At 40.2% G+C, this 17423-nt stretch overlaps 1 protein-coding gene across 18 annotated transcripts in view; it reads left to right on the top strand.

The window, feature by feature from the left end:
* LOC116873011 (transient receptor potential cation channel subfamily M member 3) overlaps positions 1-17423 on the top strand; it is a 484792-nt gene that overhangs the window by 243814 nt on the left and 223555 nt on the right. For all 18 annotated transcript variants that reach the window (XM_032866614.1, XM_032866613.1, XM_032866612.1 and 15 more), the window contains exons 4-5: positions 7712-7925; positions 11094-11218. In XM_032866614.1, coding sequence (XP_032722505.1) covers positions 7712-7925; positions 11094-11218 — 339 coding nt within the window. The remainder of the gene's footprint in view (positions 1-7711; positions 7926-11093; positions 11219-17423) is intronic.

The raw sequence follows: 17423 nt of genomic DNA, 5'->3' as shown, positions 1-17423 counted from the left end.
AGCATGGTAAGGTATTTGAGGGGTTTGGTAATTGTTCCATTGATTTCTACTTTCTACCTTTTAATCTTCAGGCCACTGAATTTGCAGTACCTTTGGGAGGGCTTTCTGAAACAGAGATTAAAATTAGAATATATCACTGAAACTTCTGGACCTGATCACAGACCTATAGGAAAGGAAGGAAAGAACCAGCCTTCCTGCAGGAAACACGTTTTGCTTTAGAAGAGTCCCATCTCGTTGCCTCTAGAATATTTTATGCTAAATAATTCTGGCAGAAAATATAGAGAGTACCCCTACTCTGACCTATTTATATGCTCAGTGGAGTTTGATATTTCTAAACCTTTGGCTCTGACTTCTCAGCCAGCAGCTATCACCTGGACGTACCTGGTATTTAACACTGAGAAGTCACAAAAACAACGTAGACTAAATTGCAATGGCATTTTTCACTTCCAAAGTTTTGTGGGTCAGCAACTAGGAATGTGGTAACCAGTGACACCACACATTTGCTCTCCGAGTATTTTCCTTCTAGGGAACTTTCACATATACGGAACGACCATCAGTGTGAAACTCTTGCTGCAAAACTCATAGCTCCCGGGGGCTTAGGAAGCTGGTGTCAGCAAAATCGTCTAGCAGTCTGACCCAACGCGTCGTCCTTGGCCCCAGCTTCAATTAAAAGTACCCATTTAAAGATGTGGCTACAAAGAATTAAAAAAAATGAAATGATGCTTATCACATTTCTCAACAGAAAGGAAAATGGGCCAAATGTCCCCCTACAGCCTTGGAAGAAAAGCATTCAAAATAAGTGCTCAGATAGTTTGCAGTGGTCTTACCACTCCTCCAAGCAAGCTCTACTGACCAACCCCAATGGATAATTTCCCAGAATTAAAGATGGCGTCACAAGACCAGGAAGAGGATTTACTGTTTCCAGGAGCGTGGCCAGATTTATCATTCTGCGGTTCTTTTACATTTTCATTTAAAAAGCCGTGCAAGGTTACCGGGGTCAAAATTTAGGCCTACAGAGGTAACTCATTCATCATCACAGCCAAATTATGCCACCAACTCTCCAGTTCAGAATTCCAATCCAGTCCAGAATTTTTAATTATATTTTAATTAAACAGCCCCAGCCTGTCCTAAGTTGTAATGGCGATCCCTCACACACACACACACACACACACACACACACACACACACACCCCACCAGCCTTTGCCCACCCTGGGTGTTACGAAGGCAGAACCATATTGTCTGGTCTCTGACGCACCTATGACCTCCAAGTTTAGTTCAGAGGGAGGCCATGGGTAAAGTCAAGTCCTGTTTTGATGAGTGAATAGTAACATTTCTACTGACTTGGCAGGAAGAGTAGCTTTAGAAAAAACTTCAGTGAAGTCACCTGCTACCCAGAAAGACCTTTAGCATCAGGCAGAATAAAAACTCGGGCTTCAGCTACCAAAGCCCTGTGCCACTGGAGCAAAGGAAGCCCCTAGTTTTCTCTCAGAGTCTCACAAAATTTAATTCATAAGTTTGTGGTTCAGAACTCAAAATGCGTGTTCTTTGTGAAAATCACACTATATGCCCCCAAAGCACCTATAGATCCAATAGGACAATAGGACAATTTCAACCAGAGCAAACTCCTATTTTATATAGAAATTTCTGGAAGTGCTGTCTGGATGTCATTAGCTCATCACACACGCTTCCTGCTACAGGCAGGGGTGCTAATGATAGAAAAGGAGATTATGCTAGGCCTGGGCAACTTATTTGAGCTCCATTTATCTCTAGAAATTATACAGTGAGCGACTAAGGGCATGTGGGCGAAGGATGGGTTAGGCAGCCCAGGGCAAAAGGAGCATTTTTGCTCTTGACAGGTACTTTCAGGTAGATAAATACCTGCACCAGTCACGCCCCCACATAACTCAGAACTGAGAAACAAACTGCTCCTTTAACCCATCTGCTGAAGAGTTAAAGGCAATTTATTTGTTGTAGTCAGAAGCCATTTATAAGGTGAGTGTTTGGAACCTTCATTCAGTTTTCATGTATTGGTTTTTCTGTCATACCAGGTGATTTTCCACAATTTAGTCCTCACGGTGTCCTGTGAGGTGGTTGGGATCACCCCCATTTCACAAGAGAAGGTGTGCAAATAGCTCCTAATTTCCAATGACATTGACCACTTATTAATTGCTCTGGAGACAACTGTTGATGACCTTGAAGCTGCTGATTTGGCGCATGAGTTAGCTGTGTTACATTATAAGCTCCTGGAGAGTTCCCGACTAAGCTGCTTTTTATGGGTGTAAAATCATAATTTTAAAGATTGACATCTTCAGATCATCATTAAGTGTCATTTTATCCCTTTGTTTTAATTAGCCCCTTAGCCCCCAAATCATTGGAGTTACTCAACCATGACAATAACAAAAATGATTAATAGATTCCTTTAAATTCTTCCTTTAAAAAGAAATCTTGCCCCTTATTCTCCAGGGGATTAGGTCATTGGCGATCATTTGGGTCACTGAAAATAGCTGTGTTTTCTTATTTATTGTCGCCTGAATAATTCCTCTGGTATCTCTCCCGTTCATGCTGTTCCTGTGAGTTTCATGTAGAGTATTGAGTGATCTTTCTATCCTTTGGCACGATGAGAAACACAAGACACCGCTTAGGATCTTTGGTCTGGGGAAGAGTTGTGATCCTTGCTTCTCACGTGGTCCCTGGGAAGCTAGTCAGAAATGCAAAACCACAGGCCCCACCCCAGCCCTACCGGACCAGAAGCTCTATTTTTGACAAGGTCCCCTGGAGAGTTGTGCACATTAAATTCTGAGAGGCACAGCTCCACCAAGAGTTTCTGCAGCAGCATTGGTTTTAATCATGAACTAGAGGAGTGGTTGATTATTAGATGGCTAGCTCGGAGGTCCCAGTCACTCACTTTCTCTGGCTCTCACTGTCCTTCCCTGTGAAGCAGAAGAATTGAACCCAATGATTTCTAGTTCCCATGATTGCTAAGATACTTCTAAGTTCCCTTCCATTTCTAAGATTGACTACTTCATGGCCAATATGGAAGTTTTATCAAAAATCATGGTCAGGTCAAACATGGTCCCTGCTCTCAAATATCTTGCAACCTGGGCAGATAAAACGGACAAGTGCAAGAAACAACCGGGTAAAACAATCCAGTTGGGTTAGGTGGAGAGCTATGCTGCATCGATAAGAGCTTGCATTCTCAGGGGAAGTCACGTAAAGCCTTTGATAGAGGAGAATGATTTCTGTAGACAAGATAGGGGTGAACTGGGTATTCTAGGACTTAGGGAACAACATTAGCCAAACGCAGAGAGAAGTGGGGAAACACCTCTAGGTGGGGTCAGGCCGAAGTGGGGAGGACCAGGACAGGCAGTGTGAGAGTATACATATATTGTTAGCACTTTGAACTGAGAAACAGTGGGATCAAAAAGGAGTTGGAGAAAGAACTCTGTTGATGTCTTGGTGAGGGCATGGGGTTGAGAAGCCTGTTGGAGGCTGCTGGATCATTAGAACTTTGAGACTGCTTCTAGGCGAAAGAAAAGGAGAAGAAGGGAGGGGCGTTTTTAGTTTGAAGTCAAGAGCAAGGACTCTAGAGTCAGCAAACCTGGGCTATGGACCCTGTCATTACCACTAACTGTCAGTTGAACTTGAGAACCTGATGGATCGTTTCTGTCCCCCAGCAGTGAAATGTGGCTGATACCAACCTCCTCATTACTGGGGGGAATCATGATAATACATGTGCTGGGGCACAGTAAATACAAAAAGGTCTTGGTTTGGGGTTTGGGAGGGGTGGTTCTTAGTAGAATTAAGAAATTGAGAGCAGAAAAAAATATATGAAGAGGGCCTGCCAGCAGTATGACCTTACACAGACTGGAGAGCAAGTGCCTCTGTTTCCCCATCTATAAGACAGAGCTGGGGACAAGGTGACCCAAGGTCATTCATTCCCTAGTAGAGCACTCAGAGTAACAAGACTTCTGTGATCACAAGCAAGGTTCTCTTAACTAGGAAAAAGAAACTAGGCTGCTTCAAAAGGAATTTTAACAAATTCAGTAGGTTTTTTTTTTTTTTTTTTTTTTTTTTGTCACTTTCCTGGGGTTCTGTTTTTCTTTTTTGAAGGCAAAAGAGGGTAAAGAAGAGAACAGTAACTTAGGAAGCAATTTTTTTTTTTTTTAACCATCTCCTACACTAAGCATTTTGGGTTTGTATGGTTTGGAAGCCTTGGGAGTCCCAGCCCCAATTTATTTCACTAAATACCCCTTTTCAGAATTAGTCAACATGACATAAATTCAATCCAGCAGGGCCGCCGAATTTTAACTACTCAAATGGCGTAGATGCGGTATACAGGCAAAGAAAAGATTTTATTCTTTCATCTTATAGCATCTGTTATCCAAGGTTTTCCTTAGGGTCACTCAGTGAGTTCATAAATATAACAATAGAGGTGATAGCATACCTTTATTGAAGAAACACTGTCCTTGCTTCCACGACGGCTGTGCCCACTCTTCAGCCCCAAGACTCTTTGCGCGGCGTGAAAACACACATCATTATTGAAAATCTCTGTGGATGTGTATCAGAAAGATCTTGCCCTCTGCAGGAAAGTTTGTGTGCAAAATATGCCACTTCTACTATTATTCTGTTGGTATAATGTACTTAGCTAAAATTGCCGACACTTACCCTTTCCATTCTGGAATTGATTGTTGCTGCGTAGATTAATTTAATAGAGAATTAGCTTATTAGATTCCAACACCTCTTTAGATTTCTGGTCTATGTGTGTAGGAAACGTTAGCTCTTTGGTATTTCTTGATGATGCAGTTTATGTTGTCAGGCTGTGTTCATTTTTTCTGCTACTTGGCTTCACATTCCAGCTAAATATATTTAAAGTGCATTTTAACAAAAGAATTGACATAATTTCTGAGGTTTTTGCAACCATAGGGTCTCCTAGGTCCAAAAATATTGCAATAAATTGTCACCTCCAGCATAACCTCATTTGTGTGTACATCCAAAAGCGTATGTTTGCACGATTACACGTCATTCTGTCCTTTCTGTGGTTGTGCTACTTCAACATTAATACTTAACAAATTCCGAAGTTTATCAGTACCCTTCTCTCCTCTCCCACACAGCATATAGACTTTAGCATGCTTTCATGCTGATAACTTCCACCCAATTATATGTGGTGTTGTCCAGTGCTGTAGTTCTAGCCCTTTCTACCGTAAATTAGACTGTATCATCATTTTATATTCTACGCCCAGTGCTTTTTTTAGATTTGCCACGTATTTGCTAATTTCTTCGTTAATGATTCTTCCTTGTATCCCAGATCATCCACTCGGGATTGTGCAATTTCTCCCTGCTGTATATATTTTAAAATTTCCTTCAGGGAAGTCTGCTAGAGATAAATTCTGTTTGGGTAGTCTGAAAGTGTCTATAATTTGCTCTCATCTTTGGAAGATATTTTCGCTGAATGTAGAATTTTACACTGACAGATAATTCCTCTTGGCACATTGAAGACACTGGCTTGTAGTACCCATTTTTGCTGTTGAGGAATAGACCTTCTTTTTTACAGCAGGTTTCTTTGTAGGTGATTTGTCTTATTTTCTAGGAGATTTTGAAGGTTTTTAAAATTTCCCTCCCTTTGGTGTTCTCTATGAGGTGTCTCTGAGTGGTGTTGTTTTTTTTTTTTAATTTATCCTGCTTGGGATTCATGGGTGTTCCTGGATTTGAGAATCTGTATCATTCAACATTTCTAGGAAATTGCCAGCCAGCGTCTTTTTGAGTATTGCTTCTTGCCCATTATTTCTTTTAGTTCCATCTAGAACGCAGATCATCTCCTCCAAGGTTTTCAATTTCGCTTCTGTTTTTCATTCCTTTGTCTCTGTAGGCTGCATCTGGTCAATTTCTCTGGATCTATCGTTAGTGTGTCTAATCTGTAGCTTAATTTTTCTATCGTATTTTTCTTTAAATTATTACGTTTTTATTTCTCAGCATTGCTTTTGATTCTTTTTCAAAAGGATTGGCCATTCCCTATAGTCTGTTGTTCTTTATTGATACATTCAATAATCTCATGTGTGTTTTTAACATATTAAATATAGCTATTTTGTAATCTCTGAATATTTCAATATCTTTGAGGGTCTTATTCTGCTACCCGTTATTTCTTTCGGTCTTGCCAACATATTGCTGTACTTCCTTATGCGAGACGTGATTTTATTTTATTTTTTTTACTATGAAATGTTTATTTTCCTGCGGATACTCTGCAAGCTCTGGATTGAGGACTCATTCCTCCACAGGGGATTTTGCATGTGTTTCTGCTGAGTATCCGGAGCCATTACCCAGCCAGATCCATTTAAAATCAAATACTCTGGTATTTTTCAAGCCACACTAATAGTGTGAATGTGGATCAAAGCCTTCGTGAGGGCCCCCTGGTTTATAAATAATCAGAGGGGAATTTTTTTCCCCTTCCACTCAGAACCAAGGTAGAAGCAGGCAGGTTTTCTTGCTCTCTTCTGTACATCAGACTTCTGCTCACCTGTTTCTTCCTTACACTTGAGAATGGAGCCCTTTGAAGTATCCCAGCTTACATGGCGTTTCCCCGTTAAACTTGTCCATACTGCATAAAGCTGGTAAAGCAGGTTCCCGCATCTGCCAGGGTTTAGGAGAAACTCTCAGGTCCAAAGCCTGCTTTAGTCCTTCCTTGTTTCCTGAGGTTCCAGCTTCTACTTTGTTTGGGAATCTGAATATTGGCTCTTTTCATGCCTGCTCAGCAAAGCATTTCAGAAGGCTTTCGGATATATTTGCCCAATATTTCAGTTGTTTCCACCTAAAGGTGAAAGTCTTTATATAATTAAAATGAGACCTAAATGAGTATGTATGTGCTTATATACATGCTTATCTTTGTATGTATTTATAGCATTTCATTTACATATACTTAGTATACTTATTTCTAGATGCATCTGCTAATACCTTGAAATCTGATATACGCTTTAATTTTTTGTATTATTCTATAAAAATGATTGGCATGCCTTTTGTCATTTGTCTTCTTTAAGAAATATTTAGTGTGCAGGGGCGCCTGGGTGGCTCCATGGGTTAAAGCCTCTGCTTTCGGCTCAGGTCATGATCCCAAGGTCCTAGGATCGAGCCCCACATCAGGCTCTCTGCTCGTCAAGGAGCCTGCTTCCCTCCTCTCTCTGCCTGCTTCCGTGCTTACTTGTGATTTCTCTCTGTCAAATAAATAAATAAAATCTTTAAAAAAAGAAATATTTAGTGTGCAGTATTATAGATTAAATAAATGTAATCATCTGTTACCATGTTTTAAAATTCTCCTTAGATTAGGTAGAACTGCAGAATTTTTCCAAACCGCTCAGACTATCAGGGTCACAGAAACCAGTGATGTCTAGGCCCAGTCGGTGTAACTGGGGAAAGTTACGTTTTAGAAATGTAACTTTTAGAAAATCGAACCATTTTAAAGTTCGTAATAAATCACAATTTTAAGAAAACCTTTAAAAGCAATGAATCCCTTCATCAAAGACTCTCTTGGTGAAGAAAATGATTTGCCTTTTTTCAAAAGTCAGATTTCACATGAGAGGTTTTCTTCAAGTACTGGACACGTTGTTGCAATCAGTAAAGCTAAGCAGCAACACACACACCCCCACACACCCCCTCCCCGAACCCCTGCCAACCCAGGCAGCCCTGCCCTGTCTCCCTAACCGGTGGCCCTTCTTCTTCCAGTACGTGCGAGTGTCCTTCGACACAAAACCTGATCTCCTTCTGCACCTGATGACCAAGGAATGGCAGCTGGAGCTTCCCAAGCTTCTCATCTCCGTGCACGGGGGCCTGCAGAACTTCGAACTGCAGCCAAAACTCAAGCAAGTCTTCGGGAAGGGGCTCATCAAAGCAGCCATGACCACCGGAGCGTGGATCTTCACGGGAGGGGTTAACACAGGTAACTGGAAGTGGGACAGGGAAGGGCAAGCTAAGGCCACGGGGGTGCTGTCACTAAGGCCATTTTCTCCTAAGGCTCAGTCTATGTGTGTCCCCCCATCTCATCTCTCATCCTGGCGGGTCCTTCATCCTCTGATTCTGCTTCTGTCCTCTGCGACCAGCCTGACAACCATACAGGCGGTTCTCAACCACGAGGGATCACTTACACCTGGGAAACAGGTTGGGATATTTAATACACGACTCCACAGAATTTGTAAACCTGACTAATGGAATTTCGCAGGGTCCTTTCAATACCTCAGGTTGCCAGATAAGTATCTGGTAATTTTTTTAAAGAATAACCTTTGCTCTAAATTGGAAGCTCGCGTCTGATCTTGAAGCGATTTTCAGCTAGGTGCAAATAGCTTTCATTGTTGTAAAATGCCCGTTACATCTGGGACATAAATTGTGACAGCAAAGTCTGGAGTACTGTTTGTTTATTATTTAAAATAGTTTATTAAATCAGCTCTAAACCAATAGAAGACACATTACGCTCTGATTTTCAAATAATTTTTTTTTCTCCTGCCAGGTTAGTTTCTCTACCTTGTGGTGTAGGTAGGCTGTCAAATCAATTCTCACGAGCCCACTACAGTTAAGTGCTTACGTGTAGCACGTTATTAATGTGCAGCAGATAATAGAATGGATGCCTGTAAATTGCTTTGCCATATTTCTCCCAGCCTGAGTCAGAAGGGCCGATCGGAAATGCACAAGGAAGACTGAAGCAAGTTCATTTAAAGTTGGTTCAAGGCTCTAAGTCTGGGCGTCCCACCCGCGTTTGGAATTGGGGAAGATTCAGCATAACCCTGGGCTAACTAATTTTAAATAAGAGGTTATCTCAGTACTGTTTATTCATTTGTGTGCAACGTGGGAAATATTGCAGCAAGACCCGTGCTCGGAATTCTCCCCGATACCTAGAATTTGTGAATATCCGGCCTGTGACTCCACCGGCACATTTCAGCGGGGCACGCTGCTCCTGGCCCATGCTCATCATTGCTCTGTGCGTTCCTGAATCTGTCTGACCTGATTTGACAGTGACCTGCCCAGTCAGCCCTTTACTGTTTACTTGGTAGTCATCAAATACCCACGGAGCAATCATCTCTCAGTGGCTGTTCAGCCGTTAGGCGCCTGCTTTCATTCCGTGTCGCGGCCTCATTCACACGTGATCATTCAACCTTTTGCCCTCCTGGCATCCCTGCCCCTCACTGCAGACCCACTGCAAGGTTTCTGAAGGTTCAAAAGAATCTCTTCACAGTCTTCTGTTTCTGGGAACGCGGAACGTCCTTTATTACTTTTTTCTTTTATGAAATGCACCCAGTACCAAAAGAAGAAGTTATAGCGTGAATACCGTAAAGCAAATAGTTCATCTCTGCCTCACCCCAGGCTAGCGCTCAGTCCAGCACCCAAAGTCGGGTTCTAATGGTGGCATCTCAGGTTAGGTAAGGGGCGATGGTAGGATTGTGGCCGACGGAGGGCAGGCCATGAGGATAAACTTGTCCTTGATAGGCCCTGAAAGGAGCTTTGCGTATAAATAGCGGGGGAAATGAACACTGATATTCCCAGCTTAATTCTTGCATTTGCTTTTCCTTTGCTTTGCTTTTTTTTTTTTTCACCATTACTCTGTCTTAGAAGATCCCTAGATAAGTTCCCGAGTGAAATTGATATTTTTATTTATCAACAGTGCCAGCATGGCTCAATATGGATTAATGCTATTTACACTCTTTTATTTGATTTTTTTTTTTTTTTTTTAAGTAGGGTCTTGGGGCACCTTGGTAGCTCAGTGGGTTGAGCCTCTGCCTTCGGTTCAGGTCATGATCTCAGGGTCCTGGGATCAAACCCTGCATCAGGCTTTCTGCTCAACAGGGAGGCTGCTTCCCCCTCTCTCTGCCTGCCTCTCTGCCTACTTGTGATCTCTGTCTGTCAAATAAATAAATAAAATCTTTAAAAAAAAAAAGTAGGGTCTTTCTGTTTGCTCTTATGACTATTTCAGAATGGCGTGATTCACATGTGTCTCCTCTCCGGTTATGAAATTGCCTGGGGCGTTCTGTGTGCTCTGTCCGTTCCCTGCAGTGTTGGGGCCCTTACTCGGTTCTAGCACCTGCGACAGGTGAAGGTGAAGTAAGATGCTGACCCGCCCCAGCCTGCCCCACGGGGAGTTTTACCCTCACGTGTGACAGTGACTCTCAGAAGATATGCCAACTGCAGTCCTACTCAAAGGGAGAGAAAAATCAAATCCAACTCAGCTTTCCTGTAGGAGATGGCACTACATGTGAATTTTTCCTTGAGGAGTGGGTAGAATTGAGATAAGTGGACACAACTTTCCTTAGAGAATATAGTTTACATCTTCTATAAAAATGATTTGAGAAGGAGGTTAATAGATTAGAAATTGCATCTTCTTTCAATGCAGCTTATCTTTATTAAAATACAAGAGATAGATTCCCTGCCATCTTATAAACTGAAATTTTTCACTTTTAACTATGGGGAGGAAGGCCGTGGTGATGGAGAAGGCCATTATGAGAGAAGAGGAAAACAATTAGAATGATGAAGCTAAAAAGCTGTATTTTCAACATAAATTTTCCGAAGAATATGCCAAGGTTTTCTTTCGAAGTAGGGTCTCCACATGATGTGTCAATAAATAGGAAGATGAAATCAAGGTTAACAAAATATGATCGAAGTAACTATTCTATTTGAATGACTCTGTAGACACAAACTGTGGCATAGATTTCATATAATATTCTGTATGCTGCTTTTTAGAGGATATACTCATGGTATCAGTTCTCAGCCATGCTAATACCATTATACTTACAGTACAAGAAAAAGATTCCCTAAGTTTAAAGAATTGTATTTGTTTTGTTTTTTAAGACATCGGATGCTTTTAAATTGTTTTTTCCTTAGGCAAAAAAGAACTTAAAATCGAATGAGAAACCCATTGCTAGAGTTCATATAAAAGTCCCACAAATATATCTGACATTAGAGCCACAAATTTATGTTCTGTTCTGAACATTTGTGTAGAAATGTGTTAAAAATTTATATTCAATGCATTTAGCCTTGCAGGACACATTTATCACAATTTCCTTTAGAACAATAGAGAGTAATTGCTTTAAAAGAAAGAATAATTACTTCTTTTTCCTCTCAGGTGTTATTCGCCATGTTGGAGACGCCTTAAAGGACCATGCATCCAAGTCTCGAGGGAAGATATGTACCATAGGCATTGCCCCCTGGGGAATTGTGGAAAACCAGGAGGACCTGATTGGAAGAGATGTAAGTCCTAGAAACTGCCCCGGTCTGTGACTTCTCCTAGAGTGCCTATCGTAAGATAAAATTAGAACTCAGAATACACATTTTATAATACTCTTTTGGTCCCCACCTCCCAAAAAGAAATTCACGTGAGGAATAATTTATTGGAAGACCATGTATTTTCCAAAATCTACCTATATAAACTCCAACCTCAGTTCTTATGATCAGAAAGATCCTACGTAAGACTTAACGAACTACCCTCTTGGTTTGAATCAAGCAGTGTCTTTCCTCACCCATCAAATCTTCTGAGTGCTATTGGCATGGTTCGGTTGAGATTAACTAACACCAGGTCACATCAAGCAACATGAGCTCATCGACTGCCACATTACATGGGGACCTTCACACCCAAGTCTCCAGCTTCCTTATTATTCTAGTGCCCTTCAGCTAGCTCAGGAAAGCTACAGGGGAAGATTCTTTTGGAATCTGATTCTTGCTGAATGCTTGGGTAAGGAGTAGGCACAGTTGTATTCTTGATTTCCCACTCAGAAACTCCTCAGAAACTTTTGACCAAAATCAGCAAGCTGCTGAACTCTGTTTCCTTCTCTCAGGTCCAGAGCAACATGTCAGTTTTTGCCAGAGAGAACTTATCTTATTTTTTCTGAGTCATCATTTTTCTTCTGTTTCTTCTATGTCCTGCTTTTGTTTTGCTTTGTTTTGTTTTGTTTACCACCAACAGGTTATCCCCGACCTCCTTTGGAGGGTTTTCTCTCCTACAATCCACCAGACTTCTTCCCCTATATATAACCTATCAATTCCAGTTGATAGGAATTGTAGTTAAACTATATGTAATGGCCATACTTTATTCATGGCTTTTTTCCCCTGATAATTTTCATAATTAATTATTGGTCATTGCACCTCTACATAAGGTCAATACACTCTTCCCTTCCTGATCAAGACACTGTAGGGTGTAACAAATGTGCTCTATGGTTTTTCCAAGTTCCATGAGGTCTGTCTGAACCGAAAACTGAGAGCTTGAGAATTAACTCGTCTTAAATTGCTCCTTCTGTTGCGTAGCAGTACGGTGAAACTATCTTATTTTAATACAGCACAGCCTCTGCAGTTTTTAATACAAGGCAAAATTCTTTGAGTAAAAAGAGAAATCAAACATCATGAAATGCAATAAAACACTCTTTAAATCCTTCAGGACCTTTAAGTGGATAAGAAGCATCCTTATCAATGCTACACCTGTAGAAACACTAATTTATCTAGAAAACATGGGGTAAGAAATGAGATATTAATTTTATCAGTGTAATAGTCTCTTGACTAGAATTTTCTGGCTGTTTTATATCACACACAACTTGATTATCTCAAGCAGCAATTTCCAAAGTGATATGTAGGCAGAACTGACTGGAAAAACAAACATGGCTGGTTTTTTTTTTTGGTTTTTTTTTTTTTTTTTTTTTTTTTTTTTAGAGTGTGTGGAATTAGTCTTTGATGAAATATACTTGGGTTAATGCTTTCCTCAGATTCCGAGCTGGCTTTGAAGTTGATGGTGAACTAGAATAAGTGCATTTTATTAGCAAATGACTTAATTATTTTAAAATGTTGTGATGATTCAGAGGTCGTTTTTAAATGTCCATGGCTTCAGGATCTCTATTGTAAACCTGAGTTACTATTATTTAGGTTTTTTTTTTTTTGGTGGTTGGGGGGAACCACTTTGGAACTTTCTTATTCAGATGAACTATGAATAAATGGAAGCTGATGATTTCATCATTCAAATAGAGTAATCAAATAATGACCTCAGTTGCCTAAACATTTGCAGACAATGCTGACCTACTGCCTTTCTGTGTCATTTTGTGTGTCTTAGAAATTCTGTGTGAGTGAAGACAGACAGAGCTTCCGCTACATGCCCTTGTCTTGCTGAGTTGAAAGAATGACCCCTGATTCCTCTTCCTCCAGTTTGAGCTCCTTTCCTCTGATTTCACCTACTCTTGCGCTCCTCCTTTTTTTTTTTTTTTTAAAGATTTTATTTATTTATTTGACAGACAGAAATCACAAGCAGGCAGAGAGGCAGGCAGAGAGAGAGGAGGAAGCAGGCTCCCTACCGAGCAGAGAGCCCGATGCGGGACTCGATCCCAGGACCCTGAGATCATGACCTGAGCCGAAAGCAGAGGCTTAACCCACTGAGCCACCCAGGTGTCCCTGCGCTCCTCCTTTTTATTCTTAATTTCTTTCTACCCATATTTCTTCCCAGTTTTATGCCAATAGGAACTTCCGCAGGCCTATGCTAGTGGGTCATAGTCACGTTGCCTGACTGACTGCCCAATGAAAAAATTTAGTCCTGATTCCACTCACAGGAGCTAATAGAGGCAAACTGTGGCTCACGAAGGGCCAGGTGAACCTGCAGAGACCATCGAGGAAAGGATTGACATTGACAGATTATAAAAAGCACGGGAAAAACAGTTGCATTTTACTTTCTCGATAAATCTTTGACCGAGAGCTATTGAATTTTTCATCCCCTCTGGTTCAAGGCCCCATCGCCCACCAAACTCGGGAGTTGGAATGTGCATAGGGTTTCCTGGCTCCCGTAGAGCAGTAGAATTTGTTCTTCACATTCTAAATTACTTGGACGAAAAGTGCTGTTTTTTGGTGTACAGGATTTAGGGCATAGTTTGAGGGAAATTTTTATATGTGTTCACTATTCTAATATTGTAATTAAAAAGGAATGTGGTGCTACTGTGGAGGTCATAACACTACATTGTCATAAAAGGAAATATCTGAATACAATATTAGTGGTCATTCTTGAGAGTCCGCCTAAAAATCATGGAAGTAGAAGTGTTACCTGGTAAACTTCTTAAGTATTTACAGAAATTTTTATAACTAGCCTAATTTAGTGCCGTCTGTCCTTTTCCTTCCATTTTATATAGTCAAACTTACAGTAATAAGCATCAAGAAAATAAACCTGAGAGCATCAGACATGAGGTAGCAGAAGAAAAAAAAAACTAACGTATTATTAAAGATCTTTAGCACTTCAGAATTCTATCGGAATTCATTTATTTAAAAAAAGTAGTTGTATTTTTGGTCTGGTCTATGGCTGTATTCCAGAATAAGGTTGAAGCAGCACAAAATAAATGTCAAGGGAAATCGAAGAAACTTACGTGAAATAAAATATGAGGGTAAAAGAAAGGCTCCATTTCTTATGCCTAATATTTTATTGCAGCAGATTTATTTCCAAGCTGATAGAATATAAAGATCCTTTTATTTCTATGGGGATGACTCTCCAATGGGCACTTTTAGAAGCCTAACAATCAAGTAGTTCTGTAGTTATTTTATCAGTAGAAGTGGTAGACACAGCAGTTACTATCCTTCCTAGCATGGACTGTCCCTTTGGAATGGCACTATAAAGGCAAAGACTAGTCCTACACATAAAAAAGAAGAGTTAACTTTCCCTTGGGTCTGCTTCTAGATATTCTGAAGCACCTACCTCCTTTCCAGTCTTATCTCTTAGCCAGACTTCAGCTGAGATTTCAAAAATATTGGACATGTATCTTTGGCTTCTCAGAGCTCAACTTACTGATGAAGACAGACTGGGCATGATGAAATTCAGGCTACAGGGAAAATTAATGTTATAGAAAAAAATGAAATGATACCTCTTACCTAGCTGACAACTTTGCCACAATTTTATCTCCATGTACATTCCCAAGCTTGATCCTACTTTAGTAACTATAATGAAAGCATTTTTTAATCAAGCATCAAAATACAAAACTGCTTTCTTATGTAGCAACTCAAGATGGGAGGTGGATGCTGAAGCTTCATATTGGATATGGGGACAAAGAAGAACGGAATGAGAACAGGCTTTTCTGTAACCCCTTTGATCTACCCAAATGAGTAATGAACTAGCCATGGTTCTTTAAATTTAAATCTCTTCTACTCTGTTTCATCAGACCTTCAATTACTAGATCAAAACAATAGAATTTGATGAGAAATAATGTTATGATTACTGAGATGGTAATAACTTTTGCTCTACCATGAAACGTGAAAATAAATATTGTTCAGCTGTCTAGTTTTTCTACTCCTCTGTGATTTCTCCATATGATTCCTACTGCCCCATTCCGTTATTACAACCCATGATCTACTCTTCAGTCAAACTGATCTCAAGGCTTGGTTCCACCAAGATGTCTTCCATGACTAACTTCACCCATAATGTCGTATCCCTGATTATAATTCTTCTAATAATGATCCTCTCCGCCCATTTAGGTAGAAGTTCCTCAAAATTAGAGATGAAATTGTTGTCTTTGTTTTTTGCCAACCACTAATACACTACTTTGCACGGACAGGAGGTACTGACATGTGACTTTAAATTCTGTAAGAGTTAATTCCTTCATTTCTAAGTGACTATAAAAATCCTTGCTCTATCTTTATATAACTTGTATGAGCATAATCATAGTAGTAGTAATTACAATTTATTGAGCTCCTAGTTGAGGAAGTTCCCTGTGATTGCATGTATTAGCATTATGAGGTATGTATTATTATGTAAGGAAACTAAATAAGGGCTAGAACCAAGGTGCACTATCTCCAAAGCTCAAACACTTATCTAGTAGCATGTCAAGTAATACAGAAGAAAATATTTAAGGATGTTTTTATTGTTAGTTGAGATACTGGCAAATACCTAATGCCTATAAATAGAACTAAGAAAATAAGACTATGAGAATGACCAGTACCCTTTTTGTCCCTAGGGCTTCTTGATCTGGATAGATGATGAAAGTATCCCCATTGTAAAGTCAGGAAAGGACTTCCATTGAATTACAATTTTTACAGACTCATTGTAGCCTTATATTTCCCTACTTTGGAAAACAGTTTGACCAGAATTATTTCAGGTAATTGAGCAGTTCCTGAAACCTTTATAATTTGTCTTTTCCCAAATCTAGACTAACAAAATACATGCCAGATTAAAAACCCAGACATGATCATAAGAAAAAATACTTTTCATTTTCACTTGAGGATGAAAATTGTATTTGGGAAGCTTTCCAACCCATGAGCTTATGTGGTTATTAAATTATCATGACAGTCAGTGATATCTTACATTTTCCCCTAAACCATAGATTTATGTTCAGAATTTTATAACCTTTAAGAGTTCTTATATTTAATTGGAAAGTATTCTTTCAATGCCATCTTTATATTTCAAGCCATGAAAAAAATCAAGCTTAATAACACACCTGATTGATAATTCTCATATCATTATCAACTCAGTGTATTTGTCACCTATTTCTAAAGCAGGCCAAATATGACTTCATACTGTAAGCTCCAAAAACTTCCCTGTAACGGTTCTCGCATGGGCTTTATTGGACTTCCATGTCTCAGTGATATAAGATGTTTCCAGAGGATGTGAGAGGAGAAGTTCAAAGATAAGGAGACTCACCCAAGTCTCTAACAGTCATACAAGAGCCAACTCTAGCTAACCCTAGACCACATTCCAATCCTGGGCTGCATTCAGTGATGTAGGGAATGCAGTTTCAGTGAAGATAGTATTGAGTTTGGATTTGGATATGTTGATTTCAAAGTTGCTTTGAGAGGTCTGCATCAAAAGTGTCCAGCAGGACAGTAAGTTTTTGAGGTAGAGTCTCAGGAGTAAGATCTTGTTATATATTCAGACTCGAGGGACCTTTGCGTATAGATGACAATGAAAGTCATTGTGGTGGATGGGATCACCAAGGGAATGTGTGTGGAGTGAGGGAAAGGAGGGTCTACACCTGGATCCTGATGGTATCCAATATTTAATGGTTAAGCAGAGGAAAAACAGCCTGCAAAGAAGACCAGAAAAGGGCCAAGAGGTAGAAAAAAATCAGAGAGTGTTGTGGAAACCAAGGGAACAGTGTGCTTCGGAAGGATGGGGTGAAGGGCAGTGCCCAGTACAACAGAGAGACAGAGGAGGAGGAGGACTTGGAAGCATTTGTTCTGTTTCTCAAGACAGATATTGTTGGCATCCCTAGTCAGAACAGTCTCAGAATGATGAAGGGGCAGGTCACAAGGGCTTGAAGAGGGAGAAGTGAAAAAGTAGGGATGCCAGTAGAAACCAGCCTTTTAGAAGTTTGGCTGTAATAAGAAGTGAGTGGCTGAAGGGAGCTGTAATTCGGGGGATTTTTCTTCAAGAAGGAAGGGACTTGAGTCTGTTTCTGTGTTGATGTTAGGGGATAAAATAGGGATAGGGAGAATAGAATTGATTAAATAA

The sequence above is a fragment of the Lontra canadensis genome, unplaced genomic scaffold (assembly GCF_010015895.1).
Source record: "Lontra canadensis isolate GAN:19392208 unplaced genomic scaffold, GSC_riverotter_1.0 scaffold31, whole genome shotgun sequence".
Lineage (NCBI taxonomy): Eukaryota > Metazoa > Chordata > Mammalia > Carnivora > Mustelidae > Lontra > Lontra canadensis.
The sequence above is the reverse complement of the archived record's forward strand: the minus strand, read 5'-3'. Positions and strand labels throughout refer to the sequence as shown.